General features: G+C 40.8%; 3 protein-coding genes across 4 annotated transcripts; all 3 read right to left on the bottom strand.

The window, feature by feature from the left end:
• Nucleotides 1–1841: 1841 nt before the first annotated feature.
• On the bottom strand, nt 1842–9587 carry LOC125291026 (pannexin-1-like). 2 transcript variants are annotated; one of them, XM_048237541.1, is made up of 6 exons: nt 9030–9587; nt 7790–7926; nt 7023–7225; nt 5162–5681; nt 4068–4233; nt 1842–3416 (listed from the first exon to the last, which is right to left on the bottom strand). In XM_048237541.1, exons 1-6 carry the CDS (start codon nt 9208–9210, stop codon nt 3331–3333), a joined length of 1293 nt encoding a protein of 430 aa, XP_048093498.1. In that variant the 5' UTR covers nt 9211–9587; the 3' UTR covers nt 1842–3330. The 2 variants fall into 2 exon arrangements, with proteins under 2 accessions (XP_048093498.1, XP_048093499.1); XM_048237542.1 differs by having other exon boundaries at nt 4074–4233.
• Nucleotides 9588–10270: 683 nt separating this feature from the next.
• LOC125291025 (ependymin-like) lies at nt 10271–13093 on the bottom strand. Its single transcript, XM_048237540.1, has 6 exons — nt 12959–13093; nt 12599–12633; nt 12282–12416; nt 11519–11705; nt 11097–11184; nt 10271–10936 (listed from the first exon to the last, which is right to left on the bottom strand). The coding sequence occupies exons 1-6, from the start codon at nt 13035–13037 to the stop codon at nt 10813–10815; spliced, it is 648 nt and encodes a 215-aa protein (XP_048093497.1). The 5' UTR covers nt 13038–13093; the 3' UTR covers nt 10271–10812.
• Nucleotides 13094–14800: 1707 nt separating this feature from the next.
• LOC125291024 (ependymin-like) lies at nt 14801–17702 on the bottom strand. Its single transcript, XM_048237539.1, has 6 exons — nt 17549–17702; nt 17047–17081; nt 16729–16866; nt 16194–16380; nt 15319–15406; nt 14801–15228 (listed from the first exon to the last, which is right to left on the bottom strand). The coding sequence occupies exons 1-6, from the start codon at nt 17625–17627 to the stop codon at nt 15096–15098; spliced, it is 660 nt and encodes a 219-aa protein (XP_048093496.1). The 5' UTR covers nt 17628–17702; the 3' UTR covers nt 14801–15095.
• Nucleotides 17703–19437: the final 1735 nt, after the last annotated feature.

Raw genomic sequence — 19437 nt, 5'->3', positions numbered from 1 at the left:
GAAATGTGCTTGGCCATCAAAACAAGAGGGGGTGATTGCATTTGTGCCAACTGGACTGAGCATAATTTGGTAAAATGGAGCTAAAGAGGGTTCACTTGTGTGCTGACAGACATCTTTGGGAATAGAAGCAATCATCTGGCCTCACACACTGTGTTCAGACAATATTTCTAGGACTATCATTACATAATGAAGCAAAGTGGAGTCGTTCAACTAAAGTTTGTTAAAAGACACAAAGCATTCCTCACAGCACGATAGTGCAAACAGAATAATAAAGAGACTACCTTAATTTTGAAAGCAAAAAGTTACACGGATTGTGTAAATCGTTAAGAATAGTAAAGGAATAGAGGGAAATTGATCAGAACAGCACTGCTATCGGTATGCATATCCAGGTCCAGGTCACACCATCTGAATCCACAGATCCTACAGGATTTTACAAGCAAGTGTAAACCCCCTCTAAATCCCTTTCAAACATTTTCTTCTTGTTGTTTCACCATAAAGCAAGACTGAACAAGAGAATTGAAGACAGACAAAATCAATATCTTGTCTATCAACGCTGTTCCTTATAGTGTAATGTGACGTACCCAAATAGACTAGTGAACTGAACATAAGAAGCCTACAGCATAACAAATCAACAAAGGACCAAATGCTTGGATGAAATGAGATTATGAATAGAATAATGTCTATAGAGTAAATAAACATGTGTAGCTCATAAACCAAATATACATTTTCTAGAAAGAGAAGAAGTACCATAGACAAGGAGATACAAAGAGAGAAAAGGGGACAGAGAGAGAGAGAGAGAGATGGCAGCCATACAGAGAACAGCACAATTTCATTTCTTTGTTTGTTTCATTGTTTTCACAGCGTGACAAAGTGCAGTGAATATGGGTCCGCATGGATTTCTGTAGAGAGCGAGAAACTCTCAGAAGTTTTTGTTCATTTGAAACAGACAAGGCAAGCAAACAACAAATTAAAGATAGTAGAGAATAAAGGGAGTCACAAAAGGGAGCGAGGGAGAGAAAGAGACTGATAGAGAGAGAGAGAGAACATGTTAAAGGCTTTAAACAGACAGATAAAAAGAAAATCAGACAAATGCCCTAAGGTCAGACGGCCTTATCAAAGGCTTGGGTTTAGTGATTGCAAGGCAGACCACGTGTCTGTCCTGTACCTCTCTGTCTCTGATGTCCCCACTCACCATCAGACCCAAAAGAATCCACCCTCATCACTAAGCCAAGCAGAGCCACATCGTTGTGGAAAGCGCTTCACAGCAAGACCTGGAGGGCAGGTTCTTCATCGTCTTTTTTTCAAATTACACAGCACAGCATATTTTTATCACCAGTTTAATTATTGATGCAGGTTTAATTTGTCATAATTATGTCATAATTATCTTCAGGTTTCCCATACCAGAGTGCACACTCGGGCATCTTACGTTCATATGGAAAAACAAGTAGGCTTAATTGCTTTTTCATTTAATTGCTGCAGACACAAAACTGTTGAAAAATGTCTGTCTATGATGTTTGCCGAAATTACAAAAAAAGATATATCAGCCTAGGTCTAGGAATTAGATTATTTGTCTGTTTTTTTTATATGTAACTTTCTATACCTAGCGCCTCTCAAATGCTCATCCCTTTGCAATACAAACATGGACATAATGGACTATGGACAAACTACAGACATAATCCCCAAACTGTCATTGTTTGCAGTTTACAGTTACATTCAATTATACTAAATGAATGCACTACTTTTTTTACAGCAGTTGTACTTGTACTTGAACACCAAGCCATTTCACTCATCCATCAAACATATTTCAAAGGAGTCAGACACAGGCAATACAGCAAAATGCCTTGCTTTTAAAAAGTTTATTTCATTGTTAGTGATTATAATGTTAGTGTAAGGGACAAGTGCATATATTTGCCAAACATGAGAGCATCAAATCAATGACTTCATGTGTCTCACTTAGTTATTCATGACGCATAATAATCAGATACTGTATGTCTTTACAACATTTGCCTTCAGATAAGTAGCTATATTTCCCAGGAAATAGATCAATTACATCAATTGTTAGTTTCCAGCATGCATACCATATAGTTTAAGCACTGGACAGAATGTTGGGCAAACAGAATGCAAGCAAAGAACCTTGATTACTGCTCCACTTCAACCCTCTCTGGCGCCAGTACATTTACATTTGTTCATTTGGCAGACATTGTTGTCCAAAGTGACTTACATATGTCAACTATATTACCAGGGATTACACTGTCCCCAGAGCAACTTGGGGTTAAGTGCCTTGCTCAAGGGCACAGCGGTGGATGCCAGGAATGAAACCCAAATCTTTCAGGCTACTGCATGCTAGCCCAGCTCCTTAACCACTACACTACCACCGCCCCATGCAAAAAAGATTCTTAATACATATTCAAAGCATTCCAAACCCTTTAAATTGCTGGACTATCACTTTCTTTGAACTGCTACATTGTAATGACATTTTTTCCATATTCATCTAATGTCTTTGCGTCTTTGTGATGCTACTTTCAAGATTAAAATAATATGCAAAAATGTTTGAAAAAGAATATTTGAGTGATGATAGAAAGGGATGTCTTCATATTCATGAACAATCCACCTGATACCCTTATACTAAATAAACAATCACCGGTAATTTAAATAGAAATTCAAGTAAAAAAGATACTTTAAAACACTAACATGGAAATACTTACACACCAGAAATAAAAACATCCTAAAAATACAATATATTGCAGCGGGTACACTATCTTGTACCTGAGGTAATTCTTACAGCCAATCGTAAAATATAAATACAGGCATCACACATCCTAAAACAGCCTTCACTAGTGCTCACATTTTGTTTTTCATTTGACATTATTAAACGATGCCTCTGAACAAACAGACAATCTCTCCTCCTCTCTCTCACCCTATCTTCCTGTCTCTCTCCTTCACACACACACACACACACACACACACACACTCTCTCTCTCTCTCTCTCTCTCTCCTCCTTATCATTATCATTGTTGTCGTCAAGTGTAGCAGGGAACTCTTACAGTAAACCTAAACAGTGCACATTGACTAATTCCAGAATCAGAATCAGAATTCATTGTAATTCATTGTAAACATTGGCACACATGCTCTCTCTGTTCCTGTTCCTTTCCTTCAATCCAAACACTGACTGCAGCATCATTAGTGTCAGCAAACTGTAAAGAGTAACAAAAGACCCAGCACATATAGCCTTCTCTTCAACTCTGTCCCTCACATACACCATACACACAGAGTCACCTAAATTCAGACGGGTCCATGCATTCAGACAGACATGTATTCAGACTCTTCTACTCAGACTAGCCTCTGACGTACATCCCTGCTGCAGTCACACGGTGTGCCTTTTGTCTCTGTGTCCTCCTTCAGTCGAGGCGCGGCGTCTAGATGAAGGAAAGATATTTATCTTTGGTTTCTATTTTTGCAGTAATACAAAGGCACAATGATATCTTTCAAGAGAGTCAAGAGAGGACCTCTAAGTTTGGAGATCCAACAACCGATAATTTTCTTTCAATTTGACAAGGTATTCCTAAAAAAGCCATTGTAGATTAACTATGGATAAAGAGTAGCTGACTTAGTCACTGGATGATGCATCATACAAATTATTCTTTTCCCTTTTGGTTTAATATGTGTCTAGGCATTTGTATTTATGTATTTGTATTTATGTATATGCATGCAAAATGGCATTTTTAAGACAAGATAAATCAATCTGATTACTAATACATGCAATATGTTGGTAACTGCATAATAGAAAAGAGCTAAATATCCATAGCAAAAGTGAGGAATGGAATTCCATTCATGCTTATGTGAACATGACAATGTATTTGTTATAGTGAGGAATAGCATTCTATTTAGACTTATGTGAACATGATAATGTATTTGTTATAGTGAGGAATAGTGTTCTATTCATGTTTATGTGAACATGATATTTGATCTATTGACCCACATTTCATATGCACTACAAAAAATGCTAACAATCCACAGTAAAAAAAAATCTAATTTTTTTTTGTATGAATAGTGTAATCTCTGTTCACCCTTGCCTTCTTGTGTGTTATTTCCTGCCTCTGACTGAGACTTGCTGGCGGAGGGCTTCTTGCCATCCACCACGTCCACCACATCCGTCTTCACCTGTCCGAGCGTCCGCAGGAGACACATGGTGTCAAACGCCTCCCCACCTCCGTCCCGAAGCAGCTCCAACACCTGAGAGCAAGTGCAATGCACACACACGCACACACACACAAACAAACACACACACACACATACATATTCACACACGCACACACACACGCAGCCACACACATACACAAACAAACAAACACACACACACACACACATACATATCCACACACGCACACACACGCAGCCACACACATACACAAACAAACAAACACACACACACACACATACATATACACGCACACACACCCAGCCACACACATACACAAACAAACAAACACACATACACACATACATATTCACACACGCACACACACGCAGCCACACACATACACAAACAAACAAACACACATATACACACACACATACATATTCACACACGCACACACATACATACACGTTAAAACACTCACATATACCCTAACCCAATAAACCCCCACACACAAATCATAATGATGTATCTGCACAATGCTATGGGAAGTCCCAAGGACCCCCTGATCTCAGAAATGGAAATTACACAAGCACAGCTCTCCAGCATTACACAATGGTCAAAGTCAAAGTCAAAGTCAGCTTTATTGTCAATTTCTTCACATGTTCCAGACATACAAAGAGATCGAAATTACGTTTCTCACTATCCCACGGTGAAGACAAGACATATTTTACCAATTTAAGTCCACAGACAAACATAACATTCAAGTAAACAAAAAAGTAAGTAAATAAGTAAATAAGAGGGCACATATAATAATGAAAAAATAAGAGCAGCAAAATTTGGTTGAAATTGTGCATAGACAGTCAATAAAATACTAGTGCAAAGTCAGGCCAATAAAAGGCTTGGGTAGTTCTGTTTGACCTAAGTAATAAAGAAAGTGGCATAGTGGTGCAAGTTATGTAAGAGCAGCAGAAAGCATGGTGTTTGCCTTCTAGAGTATGGTCTCATTCACTCATATCTTACCTGCAAACACTTGTATGACTTGAGCTCGCTTAGGTTCTCCTCCAGGAAGAGCAGGTAGAGGCTGAGGTCATCGTAGAAAGACGTGGCAAGATCCAGTGACCCGAACGCGGGCAGCATCTCGTAGGGCCGCAGGAAGCGCGCCCCCTGTCGCACGGGCGCCACGGCGGCGTACACCACCACGGGCACCAGCAGCACGTAGACCACCAGGTTGATGTAGCTGAGGAGGCGGAACACGCCCACGGCCACCAGCTTGCACTGCACGGCAGCAGGCAGCGGTGTGTCGTTGGCATCCCGCTGGCGCAGCACGCCCGAGCGGATGTCGCAGGAGAACTCGTCGCTGCGGGCGGACGACGCCAGGCGGATGTAGTAGCCCAGATAGAGGCAGGCCAGCAGCAGCGTGGCCAGGGTCAGTGCCCGGCACAGCACGTACTTCACCACCAGGGCCCGGCAGAAGCGCTTGGTCTTGAGGTACTGCTCTACCAGAGGGTACTTAAAGCAGCCCTCCGTCAGGTCCAGAGCCCTGATGATGACATTGACGATGATGACGATGGTGAAAATGGTGAGGAGGAGAAGTAAGATTGAACATAAAAAACAGTTCATACATTTGTTTACTGTATAACTAACATCCTTTTGTCCAATCTCTAGTCACTTTCTAGTCACATGTAATTTTCAAAACGAACAATAAGTACAACATCTGTCTGCCGTGGTGGCCATACCATTAATGACTGAGTAAAGAAAGTGAAGAGTAAAGTAAAGGTATAAAAAAAGGATTGTCTCTATTATTCCGGTCTCCTTAGTTTGCAGAATCCTGACTAAATCATTAGCCAATCAGAGCTGCTCCATTGCCCTAGTCAGTAATAATATAATAATAATAATAATAATAATAATAATAATAATAAGCTTTATTTGTATAGCACCTTTCATACACAGAATGCAACTCAAAGTGCTTTACATTTGGAGCATGTAACATAATAATAATTTGTAAAATTATCAGTCATTATCAGTCATCCCTCTTCGTTGCTGTGGCCGTTTATGATCCAATCACCAACATGTCAAAAATACTTAGCAGTATATATACTGTATATATAAGCTTTGCTAACAAATGCTTAGGCCCCTTTGATGTGGACTCTAAGCGCTTTGCCTTAGTATGTTCTTAGTATGTGTTGTGATATGACTTTATATACAGACGTTTAAGCAACACAACGACCGGAAGACTGACAGCCTTAACTCTTAACACCCTACAAGCACGCAACTGTGGCAAGGTAAAACTCCCATATTCCAGGAAGAAACCTTGAGCAGAACCGGACTTAATAGGGGGAGCCCATCTGCATCTGGCTGGCTGCAGCTCTAATGGCAGCAGTCAAATGTAGAATAATCCAGTAGTCTACAAGATAAGATGAGTTAACTAAAGGCTATCTTATACAGGTATGTTTTCAGGTCTTTTTTTTTATATATTCACTGAACTTGCCTGTTTGATGTACAGAGGCAGGGTGTTCCATAGCTTTGGGGCATAATGGATAAAAGCAGCTTCTCCACTTTGCTTGTGGAGCACTTTGGGTACAATTAAAAGATTAGCATTAGAAAATCTAAGTTTTCTTTGTGGTTGATAAGATATTAAAAGCTCTGAGATATATGAATGTGCTATGCCATTCAGAGCTTTGTAAGTAATTAACATAACCTTAAAATTCTATAGGAAACAGGGAGCCAGTGCAGTTCAGCTAACACAGGGGTGATGTGTTCTCTTTTCTTAGTCTTAGTTAAAAGTCTAGCAGCAGAGTTTTGTATGAGTTCCAATTTCTTTATACACTTTTTGGGGAAACCAGTAAAAAGTGCATTGCAATATTCTTCCGAAAGTTCTTACCCGTAAGCATCCTCTGAAGACTCCTGTACTTCTAGGCTGGAGGCCAAGTTCTTGGCCAATCGGATGGCTCGGTTGTAGGTGCGATCCAGCTCCTCCATGATGAAGCTGAGGTCTGAGGAGAGGTGTGGCGCTGCCGTGAAGCGCCAGAACACGGCAGGAACGTACATGAGGATCGCCACCAACAACAAAATGTACGGGAAGAACTGGAGGGAACAGCAGCACAAAGGAAAATGAGTTGAGCCATTCCTCATAAGGCTATGTAACATTTTATGTTATAATTGATGTTATAATCTATGAATAATAATACGTAATAACAATCTGGATTCAGTGATGCAACTGATAATGGTCATGACTGTATGATGTTATCTATGTAAGCTTAATTATATGTGACATAATTATATAAACATAATTATATGTGACAGGTCTTACGGGGGCAGCCGTGGCCTACTGGTTAGCGCTTCGGACTTGTAACCGGAGGGTTGCCGGTTTGAACCCCGACCAGTAGGCACAGCTGAAGTGCCCTTGAGCAAGGCACCTAACCCCTCACTGCTCCCCGAGCACCGCTGTTGATGCAGGCAGCTCACTGCACTGGGATTAGTGTGTGCTTCACCTCACTGTGTTCACTGTGTGCTGAGTGTGTTTCACTAATTCACGGATTGGGATAAATGCAGAGACCAAATTTCCCTTACGGGATCAAAACCAGTATAAATACTTATACTATACTTAAGTTGGACATGTGATAGATGTATTGACTGGCCATATAATACCTTATGCAACCACAGGGGTGAGCTGTTGGGCCCATTTTCTGGTTGCTGATCCTGCACAGCCGCCCAGCAGTAGGAGTCTACATAATATGCCTGGCGCCATGAAAAGTTGGTTGGTGCAAAACAGCTTATCTGCGTCCCTGTAGAAGAGCGATAAAGAAAAAGTGATCAACATAGTTTACTTACTGTTTCTCTTATTTTTTTACATTGTATTATCAAGGCAATAGGCTGCTGTCTGTGTGAGTAGTGAATACAATGCGTTAATTGAGAGACAAGTGAGCGTTATGTGCAAGCCTGTGAGTGTAATTAAGGTAGAATGTTGTTGACATAGTTGTTAACCTCGTATTACATCCGGAAAAAATAACCCAATAGCCTAATAACAAATATCGAGTGGCCTAACCTATTAGGAAAAGGATAAATGCCAGGTCTCCACAATGTTGCCGTAATGCATTATGGGTACCAAGTCGTGCACTTGCACTTGTACAGATAAACACAAGGATCAAGTAACGTATGGAGAAGCGATAAGAATTATTGTGTAACAAAAATAGTGGCACGGTGTCTACATTTAATTTTCTCAACTCAAAGAAATGCGACGTAAAATGTGTAACTTAACCTAGGCTATTCTGTCACTGGGGACATAAACTGAATTACGCTCTTAAACCGGCGACAAACAAAGCCACGCTGATTCATCCTCCGGCTTCATTATTTCAGGACTGTTACACCATCATCCTAGGCTATTTGTCTCAACAGCTCACCTACTTAAACCCTCCCATGTAAAACAATGAATAGAAACAGATGCGCTCCCTAACAGAGCGACACAGAGCGTAGGTAGCCTATAACCCGCTATCAGACAGACACATAGGCTATCTGCCCATTGTCTGCGTATTCCTCAGACAGACATACTGTTTTGAAACATAATCTTTTGTCTTTTGGATAACAAAGGACCACAGACAACGCATTGGGAAACGAGACAATTATAGGTAGCCAATTCTCAACGAACGGTTGCGCGTTTATTGCATGTTAGACTATGTTCTGCCTTTTATTTAAAAATAAGCAAAGACAGTATGGTGGTGCCAGTTTTAGTCCACTTTGGACAGTTATTTGCATATCATGCATAGGCTAGGCTTCGTTCAGGCTTTCCCTCCAGTAGGCTAGGCTATAATTTTCTCATTCACTATTTTTGTGGTAGGCTACAGCCTGATTCCAAAAGTCACACAGGCATTCATTGGTATGTCATACTTACCGACTGACACCTCTTGAGCAAAAGCGAGAGATATGAGCAGTAAAGGGAGGCCGACCGCAATGAACGTGACAAGTTTATCCACCGCCAGTTCGAGCCGCACCCCTTTGTACTTCGATTCATTGGGTTCCTTTAATAAAAAGTCAGAAAATACATATTCCGTTGCGACGTGAGCTATTGCCATGATTCCAGAAAACAGCAACCGGTGTGTGGGAGTCCTTATAGGTCAGTTCCGGTAAGGCTGGGTCTAGCGTTGCCTAAGCTGCTCAGATAAGTGACTTGCATAGTGGGCTATGGAGCACACCCCAATCCCCTAGCCCAGGGGTTCCCAAACTTTTCCACGACAAGGCCCCCCAAATACCACAAGGTTCTGGCCAAGAATCCCCTTGATCTGTTATTAAACCCATCGACAATACTACGGAAAATGTAAAAATACATTAAGCTAATCCTAATAATTATTTAAGCCACAAGCACGTTGCGATGCAGCATACATTGTGTAAAAATTGCATTTGGGGCTTTCTGCTATATGAGAGCTATCACTCTACTTATTCCCAGTCATTATCATGGAAAATTAATGTTCAGATATGCAACAAATTATTACAATGGCATTGTATAACAACCCTCATAGTAATAGATATATTTTAAAATTTTCAAATGTATTTATTTGTTGCTTTTATTTTTCCTTCCAACTTTCTGAGGCCCCGCTGGCACCCCCTCGCGGCCCCCACTTTGAAAACCACTGCCCTAGCCCAATGTTTTTCAACCTTTTTTGTGCCACGGCACACTTTTGACACTAAAAAATGTCCCGCGGCACACTAACATCCTGTGTGAAGAAAAAATAAACATACCATAGCCTAAAATTTCAAATAATACACAGATATAGCCTTATTATGGCTTCTATGCAAGACCTGCTCAATAAAGTTGTTGTAGGTGACTATATCTAATTTAATTGTTGTTATGAACTGGATATGTGATGATTTTGTGATGGGGCCCCCGATGTACAATGCCTGCATACCATAAAATACCATACCATACCATAAATAGTGCAATCATACAATCAATGAGAGCATGTGGTTATAAATTCTTTGATGCAACAGTTGCTTTTCTGGACCAGTGAGTGACATTTGGGTAATTTTCTGCGGCACACCTGATGATCTCTCACAGCACACTAGTGTAACCCGGCACAGTGGTTGAAAAACACTGACCTAGCCTACATAGAACAAAGAAGTCAACTCTTTCCCGGATAGTTTTGTTGCAGGAGTCTATTAGTCGACTACAAGACTTTACATATTATGTTCGCTCTTGAGTCAGGTGAACGTGGTGATATAGATAGATAGATAGATAGATAGATAGATAGATAGATAGATAGGCCTACCGTAAATCCTGAAATTGTGACCGGGGTCTTTTATTTACTTAGGCCCATAGGTCTTTATTTGGGGCCGGGTCATATTCGAGGCAGGCCTTTATTAGGCTTCTGTTGTAGAATTTTATTCTCAGAAATAAAGTAGGCTAAAAGGCTGGAAGCTGGAAAAAGTGGTGGCTTGGGTGAGAAGGATCATTGATTATTCTATGAACAATGTGGTACATTAAAACTTAACTCTACTAGATTGTAATGCAAGATATATGTATATATATCTGTGTATGTATGTATATGAACAATGTGTTGTAAAATGCATAATTTATTTATTTGCATGAAGAACTAATATGAAACATTTCCCTTAAAGCTATGGGTTAGATTGTTTGAGCTGACTGCAAACATACTGTGAACCAAACAGGAATTATGTCTTTATGCTTGGTTTAAGAAGAACCCGAAAAAGGTATTTCCTTTAGGTTCCAAAGGCACATCATCACAGAATGTTGGAGGCACAAACGCCTGTGGGTCCTTCACTTCTTTAACAACCTCAAGAAAACTGGAGAGAGACAATAAGAGATGTACATATACTCAGAGCTGCACAACAAGACCATAACAAATACATGTAGTGACAAAAACACTGCTAAATAGTATGTTTTGTACCATATATGTAAAATGTGATCTCAAATAAATACAAATTGAAAGGTAGATCTGCTCACCTGAATATCAGCAGGTCCTTTGATTGAGTGAACAGCACTGAGCTAAGAGTGAGGCAGCCAACTTTGCTAACGGCGACTGAAAAGGCACCTGTGGATTGCATACAAAGAGACATGAACATCACCAACACTAACACTCGGGCACACAGTATCAAGACAAATCTGCATGCTAACAGACACCCCAACCTGCAGAAAGTCATTTCAAGGAGGAAGCCCTCCCATTTCCAGTAGGTATCCATAACCCCCCACCCACCCATTCTGCTAACATGCATACATGCCTGTATAACATATCATAAATAAAAGGATTACTAATGTGTGTGAAATCATACACTTTGTGGAATATGAGTACAGTACACACACTCATCATTTCTCACAGAGTCTCTTATTCCTTCTCTATCCCAGTCATTAGTTATGGATTCACTCACCATTAAGTTGCGGTACCATCTCCACCCAGTTTTTCATACTGAGCCCTTGGCCACTGTCTATTCTGCTGCCCATATACATGTCTCCGAGGTCTGTCATGTTTGGTTGGATCTCCATAGGATGAAGCGTTGATAGTAAAGGCCTTTTCTTGCAAGTGCTGGTTTTGTTGTCGATCTCATAGAAAATGCCCTAAACACAGAGAGAGAGAGACAGAGAGAGATAGAGAGAGACAGACAAACAAACCCAGAGAGAGATAGACAAAGAGAATGGTGTGACATATGAGGATCGATGAGGAAAGGTTGAGGAGAGACGTGCAGTTCACCAGGAGAACAAAACCTGTCACAATTATTTTTTGGACAATATAATGTTAAACGATACCATTGTCATTTTAGACAGTTAAATGCCACAGATATAATGTCAACGTTCTACATAATAGCATGTCTAAATGGCCAGTTTGTGAGATGTATGACTTCTTTGGCCAATCACACTGCCTCTCAAAAGTTTTGCAGCATAAATATTGTTTTTCAATGGTGTTATTGTGTGTTTGTGTGCTTTGAGATCAGAATATGGAAAAAATATGGACGGCAAAACAAATATTCAGTTGTTGTATCATGACGGCATACTGTACAAACAACGTGTTGACAGCTCCTACTAAGTAGTTTCCACTATTTGCAGGAGAACAAAAAGCAAGATATATAGACCAGTTGGTCCATACATTAATATGTATGTGTGACAGTCATACAATGTACCTGTAGTATATTTTACCTCTTCAAATAGAAACAGGACATCTAGGTATTTTGCCTTCTTCACAATTTTCTCGCTGTCTGTGAATCGAACTCGTTTCCCTGGAGAATCATAGTTGAATTGGCCTCCTCCTGCCTGCAATCCTTTAGCAGCAGTCTGTGTGTATGTGGGTGTGAGTGTGTGTGTGTGTGTGTGTGTGTAAGTGGGGGAGAGGTCACAGGGGGAAAAGGGTGGGAGGGCAAGAGAGCAATTGCGGCAGCTTCCTGAGCACCAGTTTCGTATTATTATTGCTTTGTGTGTCTCCAAAGAATGTGCCCTACAAATAAATAAATACTCACCACAAAAAGAATTCCACTAGTTAATGGTGGTGGCTCTGGCAAAAAAGCATGTTGACAAGAGTAAATCTGCATGCATAACAAGCAAAGGCTAAAGACTACACTTGAACATCCATTCAGTTTAGTAAGATGATTTGGAATATGAGTGGCATCCATAATAGACAGTAAACCTATACTCATCTGCTCAGCCAAAGAGCATCTTATTTTAATTATACAGTACATGGTTACCACAGCTTAACTATGTTGGTGAGTATAATACACTAAGCTTAACTAGAGTATGTATTTAAGCTAAGCATAACTAGAGTATATATTTAACCCTAAAAATCAACAAAATCAGACAAAATGGTGAAACAATATACTTACGACATGGATTTTTACTTTCAGCAAACCCCACAACAATGATGCACCAAGCTGCCAAACAAAGGAGTCCAAACTTAGACATTGTTTCCCTCTTAACTGAGCTGCAGTTTAGAAGGGAGCGGTCCAAACTTTCCCCACTTATACCTCTCAAAACACCCACCCACTTTATCAGCCAGTATGGGACGATGTTGCAGAACCGTGTTAAAGAGGATTGGTGCCACAGGGGTGCTCGTGGAGGTGGGGTAGTTAGTAGAGCTAATTTCGCAGTGGACAGTTCGTGGAACTGCTTTGTTCTACTATACCTATTGTTACATTTACCACATCTAACGTCAAAGTAGACTGCTTTTTGTGACACTGAAGAGGTTCAATATCTCTATTGCACTGGCAAAAGGGAAAAAAGCACAGGCTGGACTCTAAGGTCAGTCCCCTACCAGCCAGGCCTACAGAGGATTTATTGAGAGCATTCTCGCCACCGGCATCACTGTGTGGTTTAGAAAAATCACACACGCTGAGAGGAAATCTCTTTCAAGGTGCTCCCCCCCACCCACACCCACACACACACACACACACACACACTGCACCACAGGATAAAAGCACAGAGCATCCTCAGTGATTGCCACAACCCAACTCACTCTGAGCAGTGATTGCCACCACCCAACTCACTCAGACTTCAACCTGAGATCCCACAGACCTGAGAGCATCGGAGTCACAAGGCACGTTTCCACAACAGCTTTTATGGAACACTGGCTAATACGCTTAAAACGTTAAGGCAGGAAGGATATCACAACCCCTATGTTGTCCATAAACAAGGTGCAATCAGCGATCATACACAATTTCAGCATCCTCAGTAATTGTCACCGCCCAATTCACTCTCTCAGTATCCTCACAAGGCACGTTTCCATAACAGCTATTAGGGAACACTGTCAGGCTGAAACGTTGCTTAAAAAGTTAAGGCAGGAAGAATATCACAACCCCTATGCTGTTCATAAACAGACTTAAAGGTGCAATCAGCGATCATATACAATTTCAAGCCACTAAAATTTTTTGTCACATTCAGAAATCATCCCCTCATGGTCAGCCTGCTGCCCATTCCGTGAGTACACTGTAAAAAAAATAAACAGTCTCTGTACAGCTCAGGCTCAGAAAACAGCAAACAAACAAAGTGGGGGCAGCCTGTCCCCTAAACAAAAACAAAATCCTGTGTGGAGTTTCTCTGGGAATACTGAAAGGAGAAGTGAGCTACCTCTCTGATGTGTTTCGTTCGGTCCTTAGTTAAAATATAATGTACGTTATTTTGGACAAAAGTATCTGCTAATCATTTTAAATATAAACATAAGCATAAACAAACGTGACTTCCTGTGCAATCGCTGACTGCATCTTAACTCCTCACTACACCCACACTTTGCTTACTGGGCTTTTTCTATTCCACTAAATTACTCCCTCTCACGCTCCCCAGTCTATTGTACATTGCAATAGTTCATCATTCAGTGTATCATGTATAAATCGTTATACTGTGTATTTTTATATACTGTGTAGTTTCTACTTGTTACTTTTAATTACCTCTCTTTCCCGCATTTACAAAATCTGACACTGTGAGAGATGTACAAGACTGTTGGAGGAAATCCATTTAGAATACTAATGTACCTGTACTGTCCTTTACCTGCGCAAATGACGGTAAAATATATTGAATGTTGAATTTCATTCAGCCTCCGGAGCATTGAGCTTGCAGAGCTAAAGGGCTCCTTTTGGATTTTTGTAGGCTTCTGGACTGGAACCTGGTCTTATTTCATTTTACATTAATCACCATAAACACATCAACACAAATTCCCTCACACATGTCCACTCTGACAGAATAAAAAAACTTTTTTATTGTCAGTTTCACAGTTTTCATTGGAATGAAGAAAGTAGTGTGTAGATTTTCAAACTTACAGAAAGCAGTTGTATATTAATTCATTGAATATACAGGACATCTAGGTATATTCATTAATCTGCACATCAATGCAATTCTTATAAGCATTAAAAATGAATATGAAACCTTTCACTTAAAAGTGAGGTTTAGCAAATGGTCATATCAGACAGCAAACATACTATCAACCAAAAAGGGACTCTATCTGCATGCTTCACAGAGCGTGTACGGGCTTCATGAAAGGTGTGCTTGGTTTAAGAAGAACCCAAAAAAGGTATTTCCTTCAGGTTCCAAAGGCACATCATCACAGAATGTTGGAGGCACAAACACCTGTGGGTCCTTCACTTCTTTAACAACCTCAAGAAAACTGGAGAGAGACAATAAGAGAGGAAAACATATACTCAGAGCTGCACAACAAGACCATAACAAATGCAAATTGAAAAGTAGAACTGCTCACCTGAATATAAGCAGGTCCTTTGACTGAGTGAACAGCACTGAACTAAGTGTGAGGCAGCCAACAGTGCTGGTGCTGACTACAAACACACCTGTGGATCGCACACAAAGAGACCATCACCAACAATACAAACAGTAGCAAGGCAAATCTGCATCCTAACAGACATCCCAACCTGCAGAAAGTCATTTCATGGAGGAAGTTCTCGGAGGCAGTTCACGGAGGCAGCTCTCTTCATGTCCAACACAAGTATATATAAGTATATATACTCTTTTGATCCTTGGTGGTTTGGTCTCTGCATTTATCCCAATCCGTGAATTAGTGAAACACACTCAGCACACAGTGAACACACAGTGGGGTAAAGCACACACTAATCCCGACGCAGTGAGGGGTTAGGTGCCTTGCTCAAGGGCACTTCAGCCATTCCTACTAGTCGGAGTTCGAACCGGCAACCCTCCGGTTACAAGTCCTAAGCCCTAACCAGTAGGCCACGGCTGCCCCACAGAAGCCCTCCCATTTCCAGGAGATCGCCCATAACCTCATCACCCAACCCCACATCCCCCCAACCTGACATACATCACACAGTCTCTGCAACCTCCATCTCTCTCTCTGTCTCTCTCTCTCTCTCTCTCTCTCTCTCTCTCTCTCGTGCGGTTAGTCACACATTCTCACTCTTGTTCATGAGCTTTTGCTCGTTCACTCCTGAATCCGCAATGTTGAATCTAAAAGTGGGAGTCCTGGAGCTGCTATCAATATGAGGGAGACTGCCGAAACAACCACAAACTCATCTCTGATTCACTCATTCCATCTCTATCCAAGTCATTGGTTTGCTTAGTCAGTATATATTAAGTATATATACATATAGTCATGGATTCACTCACCATTAAGTTGCGGTGCCACCATCAGCCAGTTCTTCATACTGAGCCCTTGCCCACTGTCTACTCTGCTGCCCATATACATGTCTCCCACGATCGTCATGTTTGGTTGGATCTCCATAGGATGAAGCGTTGATTGCAAAGGCCTTTTCTTGCAAGTGCTGGTTTTGCTGTCTATCTCATAGAAAATGCCCTAGACACAGAGGAATGAGACGGTGGGAAGGAGTGGAGAGACATGCAGTTTATCAAGCCAGAAGGGCATTCCAAGTATGTGGTTTAGTGACAAACCTGGGTAAGTTAACTGGGTAAGTGGTAAACCTCCTACAACAAGAGCCCTATTGGAGAATGAAGCCATACAGCTCTTCTATTAGGAAGTTTACCACTTACTCTGGGTTAACCTACCCAAGCTTGTCACTAAACCACATACCTGGAATACCCCCCTGGGTTTGGAACAAAGACTACATTTTAGAATTGAATGTTTTGATTTTGTTTTGTGCGACATTTTCATTGACTTATTCATATTCATCATTCATATTTGTACCTCTTCAAATAAAAACAGGACATCTAGGTATTTGGCCTTCTTCATGAGCAGTGCCTCATTGTCTCTGAATCGGAGTCGTTTCCCTGGAGAATCATAGCTGAATGGCCCTCCTCCTGCCTCCAACCCTTTAGCAGCAGTCTGTGTGTGTGTGTGTGTGTGTGTGTGTGTGTGTGTGTGTGTGTGTGTGTGTGTGTGTGTGAGAGGGGGGTCAGAGGCAGAAAAGGAGAACTGATAAACAAGAGAGCCATATTTGTGCCAGCTAACTGAACAACATTCCATTTGTTCTCCTTATAATTTGCCCTACAAATAAATACTTACCATCCAAAGATACCCACTTGTTAGTGGTGGTGGCTCTGACAAAACAACCAAAAGAAGTACATAACATTAAACAGAGAAAAAAACATTAACATAACAGACAAAAGCTAAATTTTAAACATACATTTGGTAAGATTGTTGGGAGTTATTCGATTTTTTTTGTTGGAATGTTGGGGAATTGATCACTCCATGGGTCCTTCTTAAGAGACCACTGCAAATTTGAATATGACCGTCAACTCATTCAAATGTCACTCAGCAACATGGGATGACATCAGAAAATGTGAATCATTGAGACTAACCCGCTTGTATATGGTTGCACATTGTTACAAGAGAGATACATCTGAATTCTACAGATAAGAGAAATCTACAATATACATCTGCCCCTACATTAATCTGCTAAGCCCACAATATATAAATATGCATTTTGCATCTACCTCCAAACTTTTAGCAGTGTACATATTTAACTTTTTAAAAATCGACATATGGTGACAAGAGATATACTTACGGCATGGCTGTTTACTTTCAGCAAAAACTACAACAATGATGCAGCAAGATACCAAACAGAGAAATCCAACCTTAGACATTGTTGCCCTCTTAACTGAGCTGCAGTTCAGAAGGGAGCGGTCCAAACTCTCCACCTCTTATACTCATAACCGCACCACCACCACCACCACCTCCTTTGTGAACCAGAGTGGGATGATGTTGCATAACAGTCCTACAGAGAGAGGAGAGGATTGGTGCCATGGCAAGCTCAACAAAGGAGCCTTCAGACAGCATATTGTCAATCAACTAAAAAGACAAAAAAACACACCCTGCTGATTCCAGTCCTCAGTCCTGCATGATGAACTCCACATCTGCATTGATACACATCTCTTGACCTGTACTGCCCTTTACCTGCAACTTACAGTAAAACATTTTGGGTTATCCTATTACCAATTATGACCGCCGCTAGCGAAGCTAGGGCTATAGGGATTGTCAAAGTTGTTTTTTTTTTTTCTATTTCTACTTCCTGAATTTTTGGTCAACTATACCCGGGACACCGAACCACCAGGGCACATGAAATGTGGTGGGTATGTAGCCCCACTAGACTTTTACGGAAAAATTTTGTTTGGTCCCCGGAGGCCTCCTGGGCTGGGCCCCAGAAACCCAAAAAAATGCAGTTTTTCCTAAATAACTACCTGAACCGTGGCACCGAGGATGAAGAAATGTTTATGGTATGTTGGTCTCAAGGGCCCACATCAACCTAGCCCATAATCACTCATTTGTGATTTGCACCCCCCCGGTAAAAAATGAAAATGCAATATCATTCTGCTTTAATCGCCCCTCTCTTCAGTTAAGATGTTATGTTTCAGTTAAGATGTGAAAGTTTCGTAGAATTTCATCCATGGGGGTCTAAAAATTAAGTTATGTGTACATTTAGTGACTGTACACTCATTGGCCTGTAGATGGTGGTGCACACATATACACACGCACACAGGCATGCACATCAGTATCGGCAATTACAAAGGGCGATACATAATTACAAATTCAGCAGGATTAAAGGAAAACCAAATATTCATCACGATAATTTGGCTGCATTTCCAGTATTGGTGTCACGTAGTCGTTTGTCCACCAGATGGCGCATCGTTGCAGTGAGACGTAATTTTGTTGGAAGTTAATCTAAAGTGGGTTGGAAAGACACTATGCTTCCTACAAGGACAAGACTGTAGTTTACCGCAGAGAACGTCTAATAAGGGTAGGATGATTTCTGCATGACATGTAACTCCCATTTCTTCTTGAAGCCGAAATGAATCTGAGAATGTTTATCGGACATGCTTGGTTGGTTTTTACTGCAGGTAGGCTACGTTAATCTTAAGTTATATCAATAGCCTAGAGTAGGTAGTACTAGATACAATAATGTTACCGTTAGCATTGGTTGAGTGATGGAGGCCAATTTGATTATTGATGCCATGCGGTTATAGGCTACCAAGAAAATTGATAACAGCACTAATTGCATCTTTTGACTGTCATCTCATTTGCTTATGACCATAACCTAGGCTACTAACAGGAGCTAAGTGAGTTAGCCACAACACGTTCGCTACGTGATGGTTTTCTAATGGAAAATATATAGGCTACCTGAAAGATAACCTGTCTATGATGCATCCTAAACACCTGGCTGGGACATTTAGCTCAAAGTCTCAAAAAGCATCTGAGTCAACGTTCATTCCCAAACACCCATATAGGCTACTTCAATCCTCTATTTTCAAAGGTGATTCAAGTAAGGAAGAGCATGGCTAAAAGTAAAGTAACTAGGACTGAAACTACAGAAATTCGTCAAAGTGAAAAATTTGTGTATACTCGCCGCAATTTAGATTTATTAACGCACCCGTGATCTACATTTAAACCAAATGTTTT

This window comes from Alosa alosa, chromosome 2, assembly GCF_017589495.1.
Source record: "Alosa alosa isolate M-15738 ecotype Scorff River chromosome 2, AALO_Geno_1.1, whole genome shotgun sequence".
In the NCBI taxonomy this organism is placed as follows: Eukaryota; Metazoa; Chordata; class Actinopteri; order Clupeiformes; family Clupeidae; genus Alosa; species Alosa alosa.
The sequence above is the reverse complement of the archived record's forward strand: the minus strand, read 5'-3'. Positions and strand labels throughout refer to the sequence as shown.